This window comes from Stenella coeruleoalba (assembly GCF_951394435.1).
Source record: "Stenella coeruleoalba genome assembly, chromosome: 2".
NCBI classification, from domain to species: domain Eukaryota; kingdom Metazoa; phylum Chordata; class Mammalia; order Artiodactyla; family Delphinidae; genus Stenella; species Stenella coeruleoalba.
This window is the reverse complement of record NC_137147.1, coordinates 170,383,073-170,398,234: the sequence shown is the minus strand read 5'-3', so window position 1 is coordinate 170,398,234 and position 15,162 is coordinate 170,383,073. Positions and strand designations below refer to the sequence as shown.

At 41.2% G+C, this 15,162-nt stretch overlaps 1 protein-coding gene across 2 annotated transcripts in view; it reads left to right on the top strand.

Annotated features, from left to right (window-relative positions):
• Positions 1-15,162, top strand: part of LOC307182462 (uncharacterized protein C10orf67, mitochondrial) — a gene marked incomplete at its 3' end in the record, with an annotated part of 116,479 nt that overhangs the window by 18,468 nt on the left and 82,849 nt on the right. For both annotated transcript variants that reach the window (XM_079913767.1, XM_079913766.1), the window contains exons 2-4: positions 2,983-3,103; positions 9,660-9,803; positions 11,716-11,790. In XM_079913767.1, the coding sequence (XP_079769893.1) occupies positions 2,983-3,103; positions 9,660-9,803; positions 11,716-11,790 (340 nt within the window). The remainder of the gene's footprint in view (positions 1-2,982; positions 3,104-9,659; positions 9,804-11,715; positions 11,791-15,162) is intronic.

The window sequence follows — 15,162 nt, the reverse complement described above, 5'->3', positions numbered from 1 at the left end:
ACTTTCCTACGTGACCAACACAGCTCTCAAATCAGCAGATTGACATTGCACAGCCCTATAACAAGCCCCTTTCAAGCTGTGCCAAGTGTACCAGCAATGACTCTTTCTTTCCTTTCTGGTCCAGGATCCTATCTAGGAGTGTGTGTTGTCTTTAGCTATCCTGTCCCCTCAGACATATTCAGCAGGAAGAGTTCCTCAGCCTCTCCCTGTTGTTCATGTCCTTGACACTTTTTCAAAAAGTACAGACATTCTGTAGCATGACCGGCTCTACCTGGGTCCATCTACTGTTTCCTTATAACCAGACTCAGGTCATGCATTCTTGGCAGGAATGCTGGAGAAATGGAGTCTTAACCACTGGACTGCCAGGGAAGTCCTGGTAGTCCTGATCTTAATTTTTCAACAAAATATCCTTTTCCTAATCAAACACTTCCACTGACCAGCCTTAGCCTTTAAGCTAAGCTTAGCCCTAGCTACCGTTGATAACTCCCACCTTAATCAGTCACCTTTATGGTGGTTGCCAGATGGTGATTCTGTTTTCATCATTCTTTTCTAATACATTTACTAGAGCTTCCCATTCTCATTTATCTGTTTATTCATTCATTTATGTCAGTGTGGACTGCTGGATTCATATTTCATTAAATAGGTTGTAAGCTGATACTTTAATCATTTATTTATTTATTTAAATTATTTATTTTATTTATTTATTTTTGGCTGCATTGGGCCTTCATTGCTGTGCGTGGGCTTTCTCTAGTTGCGGCGAGTGGTGGCTACTTTTCGTTGCGGTGTGCGGGCTTCTCATTGTGGTGGCTTCTCTTGTTGCAGAGCACGGGCTCTAGGCGTGTGGGCTTCCGTAGCTGTGGTATGTGGGCTCAGGAGCTGTGGCTTGCAGGCTCTAGAGCGCAGGCTCAGTAGTTGTGGCACATGGGCTTAGTTGCTTCAGGGCATGTGGGATCTTCCCAGACCAGGGCTCGAACCCGTGCCCCCTGCATTGGCAGGCGGATTCCTAACCACTGCACCACCAGGGAAGTCCCTCATCATTTATTTTGATGCTCAAATTGTCCCAGATATGGCCAGTGGGAATCTCTTCAATCTAGTTTTTGTGTCATTCTCAGGTGTCCCCATCATTTTTTGAGTATTTCCTCGCTTTCTGGAATAACAAGATGTTCCAGGCTCATTTCTACTTTTGTTATCCCAGTTTGGGATCCAGCCATTTTTCCAAGAAGCCCTGGTTCCTTTTAGTGCAGAATGGTATTTAAAAACCAACATCTGAGTGTTCAGTGTGTTCATTGTTACTGGGGTGTCATTGCTTCTAGGCTCTCATATTGTACAGAAATAGAAACAAAGATATATAAATATATGTACATAGGTATGATATATGCACACGTTCATATGCACATATATGTACCTATAACTATTTATCTATCTATGTACATAATTATAAAACCATGCCCTCATGCCAGAACTTCCAATTCCATTACATTGTCACAAGGTATATTCTAGCCTACTCTTTTTTTAAGTTTGTAAATATCGTTTCGGGGACTAAAGAACTTGACTTCTGTCATCTTCATTACATCTTCAGTTTGTTCAGTGTATCCGATCTCCCAACCATTTGGGCTCTCTCCTCTGCCTGCTGCCTCTGTGCTGCTGCCCCTGTTCTCCCAACTACTCTCCATCCTTGGCTACTGGAGCTGTTGGCCTTCTCCTCTGCATGGCTCCCAACCTTTTTCATCATTGAACAATTGACCCATCTCATTGGCCACCATGTTGATTCCTGTCCTCTGGGAAGGGAAGGGAAGGAAAAGGAACATGGAAAAGAAAGTGACTACGTATGGTTTTGATAGGTAGAACGGTAGGGAAACTTGGTCCTAGGCTGAGGTACTGCCGAGGTACAGATGTATTTTGGGAACTTTTAACAGGAAGATATGTGACAGGTGAGTATGGTACATGGGGTATACTTAATGAGAGATGAGGCTTACCTCTGCCTCAGAATATGTAACATGTTTTTGTTTACTTGTTTACTGGTTGTCTCTCCCGTTAGAATGTAAGTTCCACGAGAACAAAAACTTTGCCTTGTCCACTGCTGTTATCCTTGCTGCCAAAAATAGTGCCTGGCAAATAGTAGGTACTCAATTATTCTTGGTTAAACGCGTGAAGCTCCGAAAAGTAGTTTGCCTGGATATTCTGGAGGTCAGAATAAGAAGATTGAGTTTAATTTTCTTAAGCAGGGGAAGGCTATCAAAGTCCTCCATAGTGGTTAAATGCTAACCAATTCTGTGTTAGCATAAATAATGTATTTTGAAGAAAAACAAACTCTATTTTTCAAAACAAAAACTTTAATGAGAATAGTGTCATTGCTTTACATTTTTGCAAGTTCTCTCAATGCCTGGCTTAATGGAACATAGCTGAATTCTCCTGTCGGCTTCTGCATTCAATCTGTCATCCAGTCACATAACCTGTAGCCTCTGGAAAACTCCACTGAACACTTGTGAGAGAATGATAATGGAAAAGGCAAATAGAATTTTAATATTGTTAGGAAAATAATTTTGACCTGTGGATTCCCTGAAAGAGTGTCCTGGAACCTCCAGGGGTTCCTCAGACCACACTTTGAGAACCTCTATCTAAAAGTAATTTTGCTTGCTATGCCCGTGCATAATTTATAATGGCTTCAAGCAGAAGCACACATAAAACGCAAGTAAGATATTAAAAGTAGGCTCATAAATTGGTCATGTCTCAGAAAATGGAAATAAGATGTGTATCAGTGGAGCCATGTGCTCGTGTCCAGAGAATCTGATAGTCCAGCAGAGTCCTGGGGAAAACCCCTAGTCATGAGCAGATAATTCAGTGGTTTCCTCACTTCACCAGTCCTTTGAATCTGTAAAATATGATTTGCATGAAATATGCTCCCTAAATATATTTTTAAGGAAATATCTACTATATAAACCACAGTTAATCTCTCCTTCCTCCCTTTTTTTTCTTTTTCAGATTTAACATTTCAGATGATTTGAAGGTTGGCTTTTTCAGCACAGACCATGCTACTCAAACGGATTCCAGTGAGATTTTGCCATTAAAAGAGTTGAGTTCATCTACACAAAAGCTAGTGCAGGTAAATCTGGATTTATTTTGAAACTTCTGAGATAATTTGTGGGTACTGTTTGCCTTTATGTCTTTCCTTGACAGAAGTGAAATGATTAGCATTTTAAAAATATTAATATCTTTTACACACTGAGTTGGATGATAGGTGTGTTTTTAAAATTATTAGTATAGGGGCTTCCCTGGTGGCGCAGTGGTTGAGAGTCCGACTGCCGATGCAGGGGACGCGAGTTCGTGCCCTGGTCTGGGAGGATACCACATGCCGCGGAGCGGCTGGGCCCGTGAGCCGTGGCTGCTGAGCCTGTGCGTCCGGAGCCTGTGCTCCGCAGCGGGAGAGGCTACAGCAGTGAGAGGCCCGCGTACCGCAAAGTAAAATAAAATAAAATTATTAGTATAAACTACTACTTCATTTGTGTCATATTTATGTCATGCTCATATATGTTAACTTGTTTAGTGAAATGTTTTCTTACTCTCTTTGGAATTCTTTTGACATCTGTGAACATTTACTATTTACGATATTTTAAAAAATTACAAAATATTTTTGGCATATAGAAAAATGTCAAGAATAATATACAGTAGTGAATAACTGTGTCACCCATGGTCAGGGAGGAAGAAATTTTCCTCTGTCCCTCTAGGTTCTTCTGGCTGGTCTAAGAATTAAATTGACATGAGACAGATTAACAGGAGAAAATCCAACAAAAACTTAATAGCATATATGTGGGAGAGACCCAGGAAAACTGAGTAACTTGCCAAAATAGCCAAAGCTCTCACCTTCAGCCAAAGACAAAAGAGGATGTTGAGGATAGTGGTTTGGGACTTCGTAGGAGAGGAAGACAATTCACATGAAGAAGGAAAAGCAAATATTTGGTAAACAAATGTTTGCAGGGCCATGCAGAGACAGTGGGACACAGAGACGAATTTTAGCTGACTTTGCTAGGTTCCTCCCAGTCTACACAGCTAGTGCATATTATACTATAGTTATCTATGGTGCTAGCTCCCTTCCTGGAACAGGTCCGCTATCTGCATTCTTCTAGGAAGTTATGGGGAAGGTCAAAGTTTCTTCCTGAGTCTTTGGGGCCTTAAAAATAATCAGCCTAAATAAATCCTCATGCCAAAGAGACACAATTTGAGGTGGCAGATTTTGCTCCCCTGTACTACCATACAGCTTTTTCAGATCTCCGTATTCTATCATATTTCCTTTGGGGCTTTAAAAAATTTTTTTTTAAATTTTATTGAAGTATAATTGATTTACAATGATGTGTTTATTTCTCTGTACAGCAAAGCTTTGGGGCCTTTTCGATTGTAAAGAAACAGAACATTTCATACACATTAGATATCAAGAGTTATTATTAAAAGTCCTAATCAATAAAACTGTGACATAGGGTGGCATACTACTACAAATACTTCAGGTTGCTTTGCTTCTGTTTTTTCACTTAACAACATAACTTGGAAATCATTTATGTACGTTGGTACATAAAGAGATTCCTCATCTATTTTACAAGTACATTGTATCACAAACTGGCATCATTTATTTAGCTATCCTCCTACTGATGGACATCATTTTGGTTGTTTCACATCTTTTACTGCAATGAATAATTCTGTACATACTCACATGCCAGTAAAACTGGGATGTAAATTCTTAAAAGTGAAATGTCTGAGTCAGAGGATGCATGCATTAGTCATTGTGAAGGATGTTGCCAAGTTGCCCTGCATAGAAATTATACCAATTTACACTCCCACTTTTGAGGATGTCTCTTTTCCCACTTACGTCCCAATTTATTGTCTTCTTTTATGCCTTCAGAAAAGTGTTATAACTTTATTCCTTTGCAACTAGCGTCTAAATGAGTAAGTTCCGGTCAGTAGAATTTAGGTGGAAATATTGGGTGGCCGCTTTGGGCAACCTTTAAGGCACAGTTCCAATGCACTGTCTGCCACTTTACCTCTTCCTCATCGTGTCCCTCTTTCCTTCCTCTCTTTCTTTCTTGCCCTCCTCTTTTTACTTCAGTGCCTAGACCAGGGATGCTACCAGTTACACCATGATTTTGAGGTATACAGAAGACTAAGGAGATAGAAGGATCTTGGGTCATTTTCACCACCTAGTGAAAGAGAAGTAAACCTACCTCTCTTTTATGCTTCTGTTATTTGGATTTTTTAATATAGTTGAACCAAAATCTGATGCAATATGCTTAAATCAGATTAAGGATGTTTATTTCAAATTAGTGAGAGACATTTTTTTAAAAAAAATCATGAATGGCTGGATTTGAATGCTTTTCATGGATCTGTTGAGATGGTCATACAGTCATATGGTTTTTCTCCTTTATCTGATGATGTGAAGAAATTCGAGTTTTTGATAGTAAACCTGGAACGAACCCAACTGGACTATAATATTTCCTTTTGCATTGCATTATTTGCTGTTAATTTACTAAGGATTGTTTTCCATCTATGTTCGTAAGTGAGGTTGTCCTATAATTTTCTTTTCTCCTTATGCTGTTGTTCAGTCTTGGTAGCAAAGTCATAGTATTGTCATAAAGTGAGTTGGGAAGTGTTCCCTAGTCTATTCTCTGGAATTACTGGCTTGAGATTGGAAGTATCTATTTCTTCAGTGTAAACTTGCATGTAAAACAGTCTGTGCTTATTTTTACTGCTATTGTTTTGTTATGGTTATATTAAGGTTTTCTTAAATCTTCTTGGGTCGGTTTGATGTTATATTTTTCTACAAAATATTCAAATTGTTGGTTATGGTGTTGATTATTGTCTTTGCATATCGTTTTTAGGTCTTTATTGTATCCGTAGTTATATTTCTTTTAAAATTCTTAATATGGTCTTCATACCTCCTCTTTTTTCTTGATGAATCCTGACAGTGTTATCTATTTCATTAATTTTTTTCAGAGACCCTACTTCTGGATTTATTAATCCTTTCTATCGTATCTTTATTTTCTAGTTCATAAATGTCTTTTCTTATCCTTATTAGTTATTTATTTATGTGTTTTTAAAATATTTATTTGTTTATTTTATTTGGTTGCATTGGGTCTTAGTTGCGGCAGGCGGGCTCCTTAGCTGCAGCTCACCAGCTGCTTAGTTGTAGCATGTGGGCTTCTTAGTTGTGGCATGCAAACTCTTAGTTGTGGGATGCATGTGGGACCTAGTTCCCTGACCAGGGATCAAACCCAGGCCCCCTGCATTGGGAGCTCGGAGTCTTATCCACTACGCCACCAGGGAAGTCCCTCTTATCTTTATTATTTAATTCCTCCTACTATCTTTGGGTTTACTCTGTTTTTCTTTTTCTAATTCCGTGAATTGGATCTGGGTATTAGATGGGATGTCATATAGCTCTGTGTACAGACAGTGCAACTATATTGACTTAACAGGAAGTCTTGGGTTAGAATATCTGGAGTTACAAGTTAGGGCAGTAGCTCCCTGATGTCATCTGTGTACCAGATTCATTTTATCTTTTCACAGGTCCATCATTAGTGCATGGATTTTGCTATCATATTTCTGACTTCCCAGTAACAAGATGGCTGCTCCATTTCCAGCCTCCATCTGCATTTCACAGAGGAAGGAGAATAGGGGAGAAGTGGAATGGAGTGGTGGTAGCTCTACTAAAAAAGCAAAAACTTTCCATCGAAAACCCCAAAGTATTTATTGTTGGCCTTAACTACATCACATGACCCCTTTAACTGCAAAGGGTTCTGAAGGCGTGAGTATATTGGCGAGGCACATTACTGCCCCGACAAAGTCATGCTTCTCTCAGTAAGGAAGGACCTGTGTGATGGACACGGGGCTCTTAGCTATCCATGCCTACAGGTCATTCATTTTGAGGCTCCCTTCTTTCCTTTCACAAGCATTTAAAGACAGTATAAATGACAATATTTAAGGCAATATAGTCCTACTAATTATTTCTTTAACGTCATCCCACAAATTTTGAGATGTAGGATTTTTATTGGTATTTAGATTCAAGTGCTCCAATTTCCCATTTATTTTGTTGGCCCACTGTTTAATAAGAAGTTGGTTAGATCTCCACGCGTGCTCTTTAGTTACTGTTATGTTGCTGAGTTTTAACTTCAGTGCTTTGTTGTCAGCGGACAGTCTTTGGGAGATGAATTATTTGGTCTTTGTTGCGACTTGTCCTGAGGCTTTGTGTGAGGTCAGTCTTCATTATTGTGCCATGGAAATGAGAAATTAAAAATAACCTGTATTTGTTGAGTGTGTGTATATACATAGATGTATATATATATATCCACACACACATGTACATGTGTGTATATATACATATATGCACATACACATATTGTCCATTTTGTTCAATATTAATATACCTATATTAACATTCTTCGGGACATTGTTTGCCTGGCAAAACTTTCTTATTTCTACACTGACCTCAGTTCTGTGTCATTGTATCTTAGGTATGTCTCTTGTAAACTGATCCATGGGAGTCTTAGGCCAGTAGAAGTTTTTTTGACCATACCAGGATTCCTGTCCCTCCCTTCTTCAGAACAAGCCGTCCATATGGGGCTGGATCTCCTAAAGGCAAAGTCATTTCATCTTGTCCCTGGAATTTAAGGAATTCTTTAAGCTTTCACTTGCTCTAGAATTTTTTTTCGTATTTCTCAAAATAGTAACCTTCATAAATTGACAACATGGTATAAAGAAGGAGTATGAGTCAGTCACAACTCTGTTCAAATCTGGACCTTCCGCTTACCGGCCACGTAATGTTGGACTAGTTAGTCACTTAACCTCTCAAAGTCTTGATATCCTCAACTGCAAAATAAAACCTCCCACATAGTATCAGGATGCTAAAACCAAGCTTCTTCCCAGGGTGCTAGTAGCCAGGTATCAAATTCCAAAGCGAGTGTAAGATCCCATTTGCAGAATTTACGAAGAGAATGTTACACATCAGATCAATGACTCTTAACTCTTTAATCAGACCAAGGATAATAAAAACGGGGATCAGGAGGTGAAGGGGAAAAATTGCCGAAGCAATTTCTTTGGGAAACACTGTTGCCCTGCTCTTTCTGGGGGAGGGGTAGCAGAAGGGCTCTTCCTCGGCTCAAAGCCGGTAAGGCAGGCTTCTGTGGAACTTGAAATGTGTTTGCTGCTCTTGGAAGACTCAGAGGACCGGCGCCGATTCATGTGCAAGGAAGCTAACGTGGGCTGGGGCAAGAAGGGGGAGCGGCTGAGCTGGGATCAGTCTGCACTGCCAGAGTTGCCGGGGTGAGGGTTGTGTGATTGTTTCTTGTGGACCACATGTGGCCTCTGAGAAAAAGAGAGAGAGCGCCAGCTTGGGGTCATTCTGGGTCCTCTCCAGTTGACGGATTGAGAAGGACAGAGGGCCCCCAACAGAGGGGAGAAGAAAGGGTGAAACTCTAGATTCATAGGGCCCGAGGGCGGAGTAGCAGTGACCACCTGGAGTAGAGAAGCAGCTGCTTGTCCCTGTGCATCCACAGGAGAGAGGGTACCTGCAGCGGGAACCTCTAGAGAAGCTGTGTTGGTGCCCGAGGGAAGAAGGGTCGTTCTCCTGTCCTACCAGACCAGGGTGAAGCCCCCCGCCAGGTAGGAACAGCCGTGTCCCTTTATCCCTTCTGCCTTGTCTGTGGTGGAGAAGCAACTGGGGTGTGGGGGGAGGAGGTAAGAGGGGAGAGAGCTCAAGAGTGAATCCCACTCTTTTGCTTAAAGATGTGCAGCTGCCAGCTACTGCCCTTGGCCTGGAGTGCAGGGAGCAGCCTTACCTATGAATGAAGTTGGAAGTGTCACATTTCTAAATGCTACTTTCGGGCTGTGTTTTGAGTGATGATGGGACTTTCTGTTCCCAAGAATGAGTAGGAATTGCTTACAGTTTCCATTCAGGGCGAGGGAAGATTACCTAGTGAATACATTTTATTTTTTATTTTATTTTTTGAATTAAATATTTATTTATTTTGGGCTGCATTGGGTCTTAGTTGCGGTGCGTGGGCTTCTCTCTAGTTGTGGCTCGGGCTCCAGAGTGCATGGGTTCTGTAGTTGTGGTGCACGGGCCTAGCTGCCCCGTGGCATGTGGGATCTTAGTTCCCCGACCAGGGATGGAACTCACGTCCCCTGCATTGTAAGGCGGATTCTTAACCATTGAACCACCAGGGAAGTCCTAGTGAATACATTTTAAATAGACAGTGGGAGACAAAAATACATTGAGTTTGGATGATACCAACCAGTTCTTAGTCAACACATTGGTTATATATTTAAGTGCTTGGCTAGTAAATTCACAACAAATGTTGATTCTTGCCCATTTTTCCTGATCTGAAAATCACATATTGAAAATTATTTTTTCAAACGTTTTTTGATTCATGGCAAAGGATAACTTACTCTGTATGGGAGGAAACTGCTGGGAACCTCCTCTCCCTTCGTCCATCAGCATGTATTAGTTTAGCAGATTAACTGGAACCCCCAGTGTACATGACTTTGGAGAGGTAATCTTCAATTCAGGACAAGCCCCTGACCAGGTGCCCAAGTGATCTGCCCAGACCAGGCCAGGTGCTAGAATCTTTACACAGAGGGCCCTTAACTCTCTACAATAACGTATGTTTTTCCATTTTTAGATTATTAAATCTCTTCAGGTGGATTTTGGGTTCCTCAAACAATTGATTCCACTGAAGTTTGAGGACCGTCTTAGAGAGGAATCTTGCAGACTTTTCACTTCTCTACATGACAGGATCCTGACAATCGAAAAACGTTACCAACAGGTAGAAGTTCTCTCATTTCCTCTGTTTCATATGTGGATTAATTTTATGTTTAGATGTGTAGATACTACAGTTTTTAGCTTAGCAACTTATGAGGGCAATTTAATTTGTATGTGTTGTGTATCATGTGATGACTACATAAAGCTGTATGGTACCTATAGCTTTACTATGTGCAGAAACTTTTGTGAGTACCCTGTGTATGAACTCATTTAAGGCTCATGACTAACCTAGGTACAAAGTAGGTACAATTATTATACCCCTTTTACAGATGAGGAAACCAAGGCACAGAAAGGTTAATTCACTTGCTCAAGGTCACCATTTAAAAAACCATCAGGGTTTAGGTTCCAGACCAGAGAGTTTAATGCTTGAATTTCAGCCCTTAACTACAGTTTTATATGACTTGTGTTTTAATGGCTCCGTAGGAACCAAAGACATGAAAACTCTGCTGCTCTGAGGAATTTCCTAAAATCTTTGATCAGGTTAGCATATTTATCTGTCATTAAGAACAGGCATCAGTGTTATTTTTCTGTTATAAAACAAAACACCCACGTGTTGTTGACCCCACCATTCAAAGTACCTTTTAATGCATTTCCTCTTTAAATCCCTCAACAATCCCTAAGTGGAAATCCTCTCATCCCTGCTCTGCAGATAAGGAAACTGAGCCACCAAGGTTAAGTCACTTGCTTAAAGTCAGACAGATAGTAAGTGGCACAGTAACATTGAAATCCAATTCTGCCTGACTCTAAAGCCCATTGGTGGTTTACACTCCATGCTAGAATCAAAATTCATATCAGAATCAAGAGTATTTTTTAACATCTTTATTGGAGTATAATTGCTTTACAATGTTGTGTTAGTTTCTGCTGTATAACAGTGAATCAGCTATACATATACATGTATCTCCATATCTCCTCCGTCTTGTGTCTCCTTCCCACCCTCTCTATCCCACCCCTCTAGGTGGTCACAAAGCACCGAGCTGATCTCCCTGTGCTATGCGGCTCCTTCCCACTAGCTATCTATTTTACGTTTGGTAGTGTATATATGTCCATGCCACTCTCTCCCTTCGTCCCAGCTTACCCTTCCCCCGTGTCCTCAAGTCCATTCTCTACATCTGCGTCTTTATTCCTGTCCAGCCCCTAGGTTCTTCAGAACTCGTTTTCTTTTTTTTAGATTCCATACAAGAGTATTTTTTTAATGTACTATCTTTCATTGTTATCCATAACAGATAGGATCAAATAATTTGATTAATCAGAAAGTGACTCTAGTTTGTGGATTAGTGGCCCTAGATTTCTTTCCATGAGCATAATTCATCCAAAAATACCAGGACCAGAAGAGGATGTGAACTCCAAATAGATTTCACTATTTTATTTTTTAATTAATTTTTATTGGAGTATAGTTGCTTTATAACGTTGTATTAGTTTCTGCTGTGCAGCAAAGTGAATCAGTTATACGTATACATATATCCACTCTTTTAAAGAGTTCCTTCCCATTTAGGTCACCACAGAGCACTGAGTAGAGTTCCCTGTGCTATACATTAGGTTCTCATTAGTTATCTATTTTATACATAGTAGTGTATATATGTCAATCCCAATCTCCCAACTTATCCCATCCCCCGATTTCACTATTTTATAAGCAGTTCTAAGACATTAGAAAGACTATGATATGGAAGATGAGAGAAAACGTTCACATCATCTATTTATTTTATCCATATGAGCTCTCTATTGCTTTTGGTTCAGTGTAAGTGAAAATGGAATGTGTTGTATTAGCTGTAAGCATAGGGGAAATGATTATAAAGTGAAGTTTTTGAGAGAGCATATGATTTGAATGATGGTTTTATACCAAGCCCCTCCCTTGTAGGTGTGAGAGTTGCATTTGGAAATCCATTGTGGTGCTTGTTGTATTTATTTTTCATTTGCAGAATGAGGATACCTTAAGAAAATGCTACAATCAGCAGCTGGCCGATGCCATAGCTACTATCAAAGGAATGTACCAGGTGAGTTTTGAGTGCCATCGTGGGTGAAGCCGGCTTGATATCTTGTGAGTGCCCAGGGTGGGGCTCACCGTGGGTTCCCAGTCAGCGATTATAGCTTTGACGGTCTAAGACTGTTCATGCTTACTGTAAACTGACCAAAATAACACTTTATGGTGACAGATAGAACTTTTCAGAAACTGAAAAATTCCAGTCTGGTATCTAGTCCACCTGGGCGAGCGATGCAGTATTCCAGAGTTTGTTTGGTGAGCATGCGGTTCGATAGAAGGAGGTCAGGGAGTCTCAAGAGAAGCTTCATCAGGTCTGTAGTAAATCCCAGGGAACAGTCTCAGATCCTCAGTGGAGTAACTTTTCTAATGATGGGGACGCGATCTATCTTCCAGACACCATGCTTCCTTCTCTTGATCATTTCCAGTCATTATTTTTTCATCTTAGCGAGGACCTTGTGATTCTTTTAGTATTTATAACTATAATCTTGTCTTTCATTGCAGTATATTTCCATAAAGCAATATTGCTTTCTTTACAGCAAATCGTGCTTTGATTGCATACCTCTTTTTCATGGTACTGAACACCTTTGATTTAACTATGTGATTGCTTGTTACGTGTCTCTGTTTTGTGCTGGACTGTAAGCCTTACAAGGGTAGGGACGCTTGTCTTGTGCACCGCCATGCCCTGCCTCTTAGCGCTGTGCCTGGTACACAATGAGCAATCAGCTAATAATTGCTAAGTGAATGGAGGTTGCCTGAACTTGTGGCAGATACTGGTGGTTCCACTGTCATTCTTCCCCTTCCTTTTTTTATTAGCAGAAGCACTTCTTACTATGAAGCCAAAATGCTAGATCCTTTCTCAGCTTCTTTTCCAGCTATGGCATGAACAAGGGCAAGTTCAGGTCCAATGTGACCTGAAAGCAAGTTAACTGTGGGTTTAGAAAGGAGGTTCTTCTTCTTTTTGGCTGTGCCTTGCAGCATGTGGGATCTTACTTCCCCTACCAGGGATCGAACCCCTGCCCCCTGCAGTGGAAGCTCGGAGTCTTAATCACTGGACCGCCGGGGAAGTCCCTATTCTTTTTTTTTTTTTTAATTAAAAGAGACTCAAGGGAAAATATACCCCTCTTTTTCTTTGTTTGACATTATTATGTCTCCTTCTGATGCTTGGAATTGCTGCAACCAACCTAAAAGCAAGGAGTGGGATACTTAGGATGTGCTAAGGGTAGCAGACTAGAAAAACAGAAAGCACTGGGGTCCTTGATGGCATCACCGAGCAACTAACTAACTCTGGACTTGCCCTGCCTCTGGCCCTTTTATGTCATGAGACAAAAACCCCCTTAGAATTTAAGCCACTGTTAATTGCCTGTTCAGTTACCTGTGGCTAAAAATATCCCAGAACCTATTGCCCTGTCAACAGCCTCTGTGACTCTGGGCCAAGTTGTGTTTCCAAAGGTGACCCTGACACTGTCTCCCACTCACCTGCTCTTCCGCAAGGTTACCTTGCTTCTTCCTCACCCAGAGGTGGAGCCTAATTCCCCATCCCTGGATCTGAGGGGCCTCCGTGACTTGGTCATAAAGACAGAATGTGACGCTGCACGACTTCGAAGGCAGGGACAAAAGAAGCCTTGCAACTACATCCTATGCTCTCGGGATGTTTGCTCTCTGGATTCTCGCCTTCCGAATCCAGCTGCCATGCTGTTAGGAGCCCAAGCCATTTGGAGAGTCTGCATGTGGGTACTGGGGCCATTGGCCCAACTGAGCCCAGCCTTCAAGTCATCCAGCCCCCAGGCATTTAGTCTTGCCATCTGGGGTCCTGGCAAGGAGCAGGAGTGTGCCATCCTGCTACTCCTGTCCTAATTCCTTAGTGAGTGACCATGAGAAATAGTTGTTTTATGCCACTAAGTTTGGGGAGCTGTGTTATGCAGCAATAACTAGATAGCTGGAACGGTATCCTTACGCTCACATCAATAAGGGATTTAATTGCATTTGTTGGATAAATTACTTCCCTAGTGGTTCTGCCAGCACACTATAGCATCATGGTTAGGAGTTAGCATAGTGTATGTTTTAATACAAGGACTTGGGAGTCAAACTACTGCTTTCGAATCCTGGCTCTGCCACTTAATTGCATGTGACCTTGGGCAAAGTACTCACCCTCTCTGCCTCAGTTTCTTCATCTGTCCGATGAGGATCATATTAGTACCCAGCTCATAGGCCTGTTTTGAGGATGAAATGAACTGATCCTTGTGAAGCAGTTACAACAGTGTTGGGCACATGATAAGTGCAGTCTAAATGTTTGTGAAACAAATAAGCTCTTATACAAATTCATGACACTCCTTGGTGTTGGTGTCTTTTTCTGGCCCTTTATTATCCCGTGTTAGTGTTTAGGCTTACAGTTTTCTGTCCACTGACCACAGATTTCAGATATAGTAAAGTGCCCTGAAGATATCTGTAATCCTTATCAATTTTTATTATGTTGAGGCATATGAAATTGCCATTTGCTCTTACAGTTCTGTTCTGAACATTGTTGTACTGTCTCAGGTACACATGTGCAAGAGTGCTTTTAAAGTATGTTTGTAAGAGTGGAATGGAGAGTATGTGGATTTTCATATTTATTATCTAAGGCCAAGAGCCTTCCAAACTGATCATAATATGAAAATATTTGTTACTCTTCTTCGTCGAGACTTGATATTGTCAGATGTTTAAATGTTTGTTGATCTCATGGACATGAAACTATTTCATTTTGTCTGATTTGTGTTTCCCTTGTTATTAATACGGTTAACCCTTTTAGAAATATGTGTATTGGGGCTTCCCTGGTGGCGCATTGGTTGAGAGTCTGCCTGCCGATGCAGGGGACACGGGTTTGTGCCCCGCTCTGGGAAGATCCCACATGCCACAGAGCGGCTGGGCCATGAGCCATGGCCGCTGAGCCTGTGCGTCCGGAGCCTGTGTGCCGCAACGGGAGAGGCCACGACAGTGAGAGGCCCACGTACCGCAAAAAAAAAAAAAAAAAAGTGTATCGGCCATTCAGTTTTCGTGTTCTGTGACGTGCCTGTTCAAATTCATTGTTTATTGTGTTACTTGTTTTCTTTTTGGTTAATAAGAGTATTTTAAAAAGCATATTTTGGATACTCATCTTTTGTTTGTTTTATGTGTTGCACATGTCTTCTCTTGGTTTTTTGTTCAATCTTTTTTTAAAATTTTTTAATTTTTTGGCTGCATTGGGTCTTCATTGCTGCGCACAGGCTTTCTGTAGTTGTGGCTTCTCTTCTTGCGGAGCACGGGCCCTAGAGCACATGGGATTCAGTAGTTGCTGCATGTGGGCTCAGTAGTTGTGGTGCATGGGCTTAGTTGCTCCGCGGCATGTGGGATCTTCCCGGCCCAGGGCTCG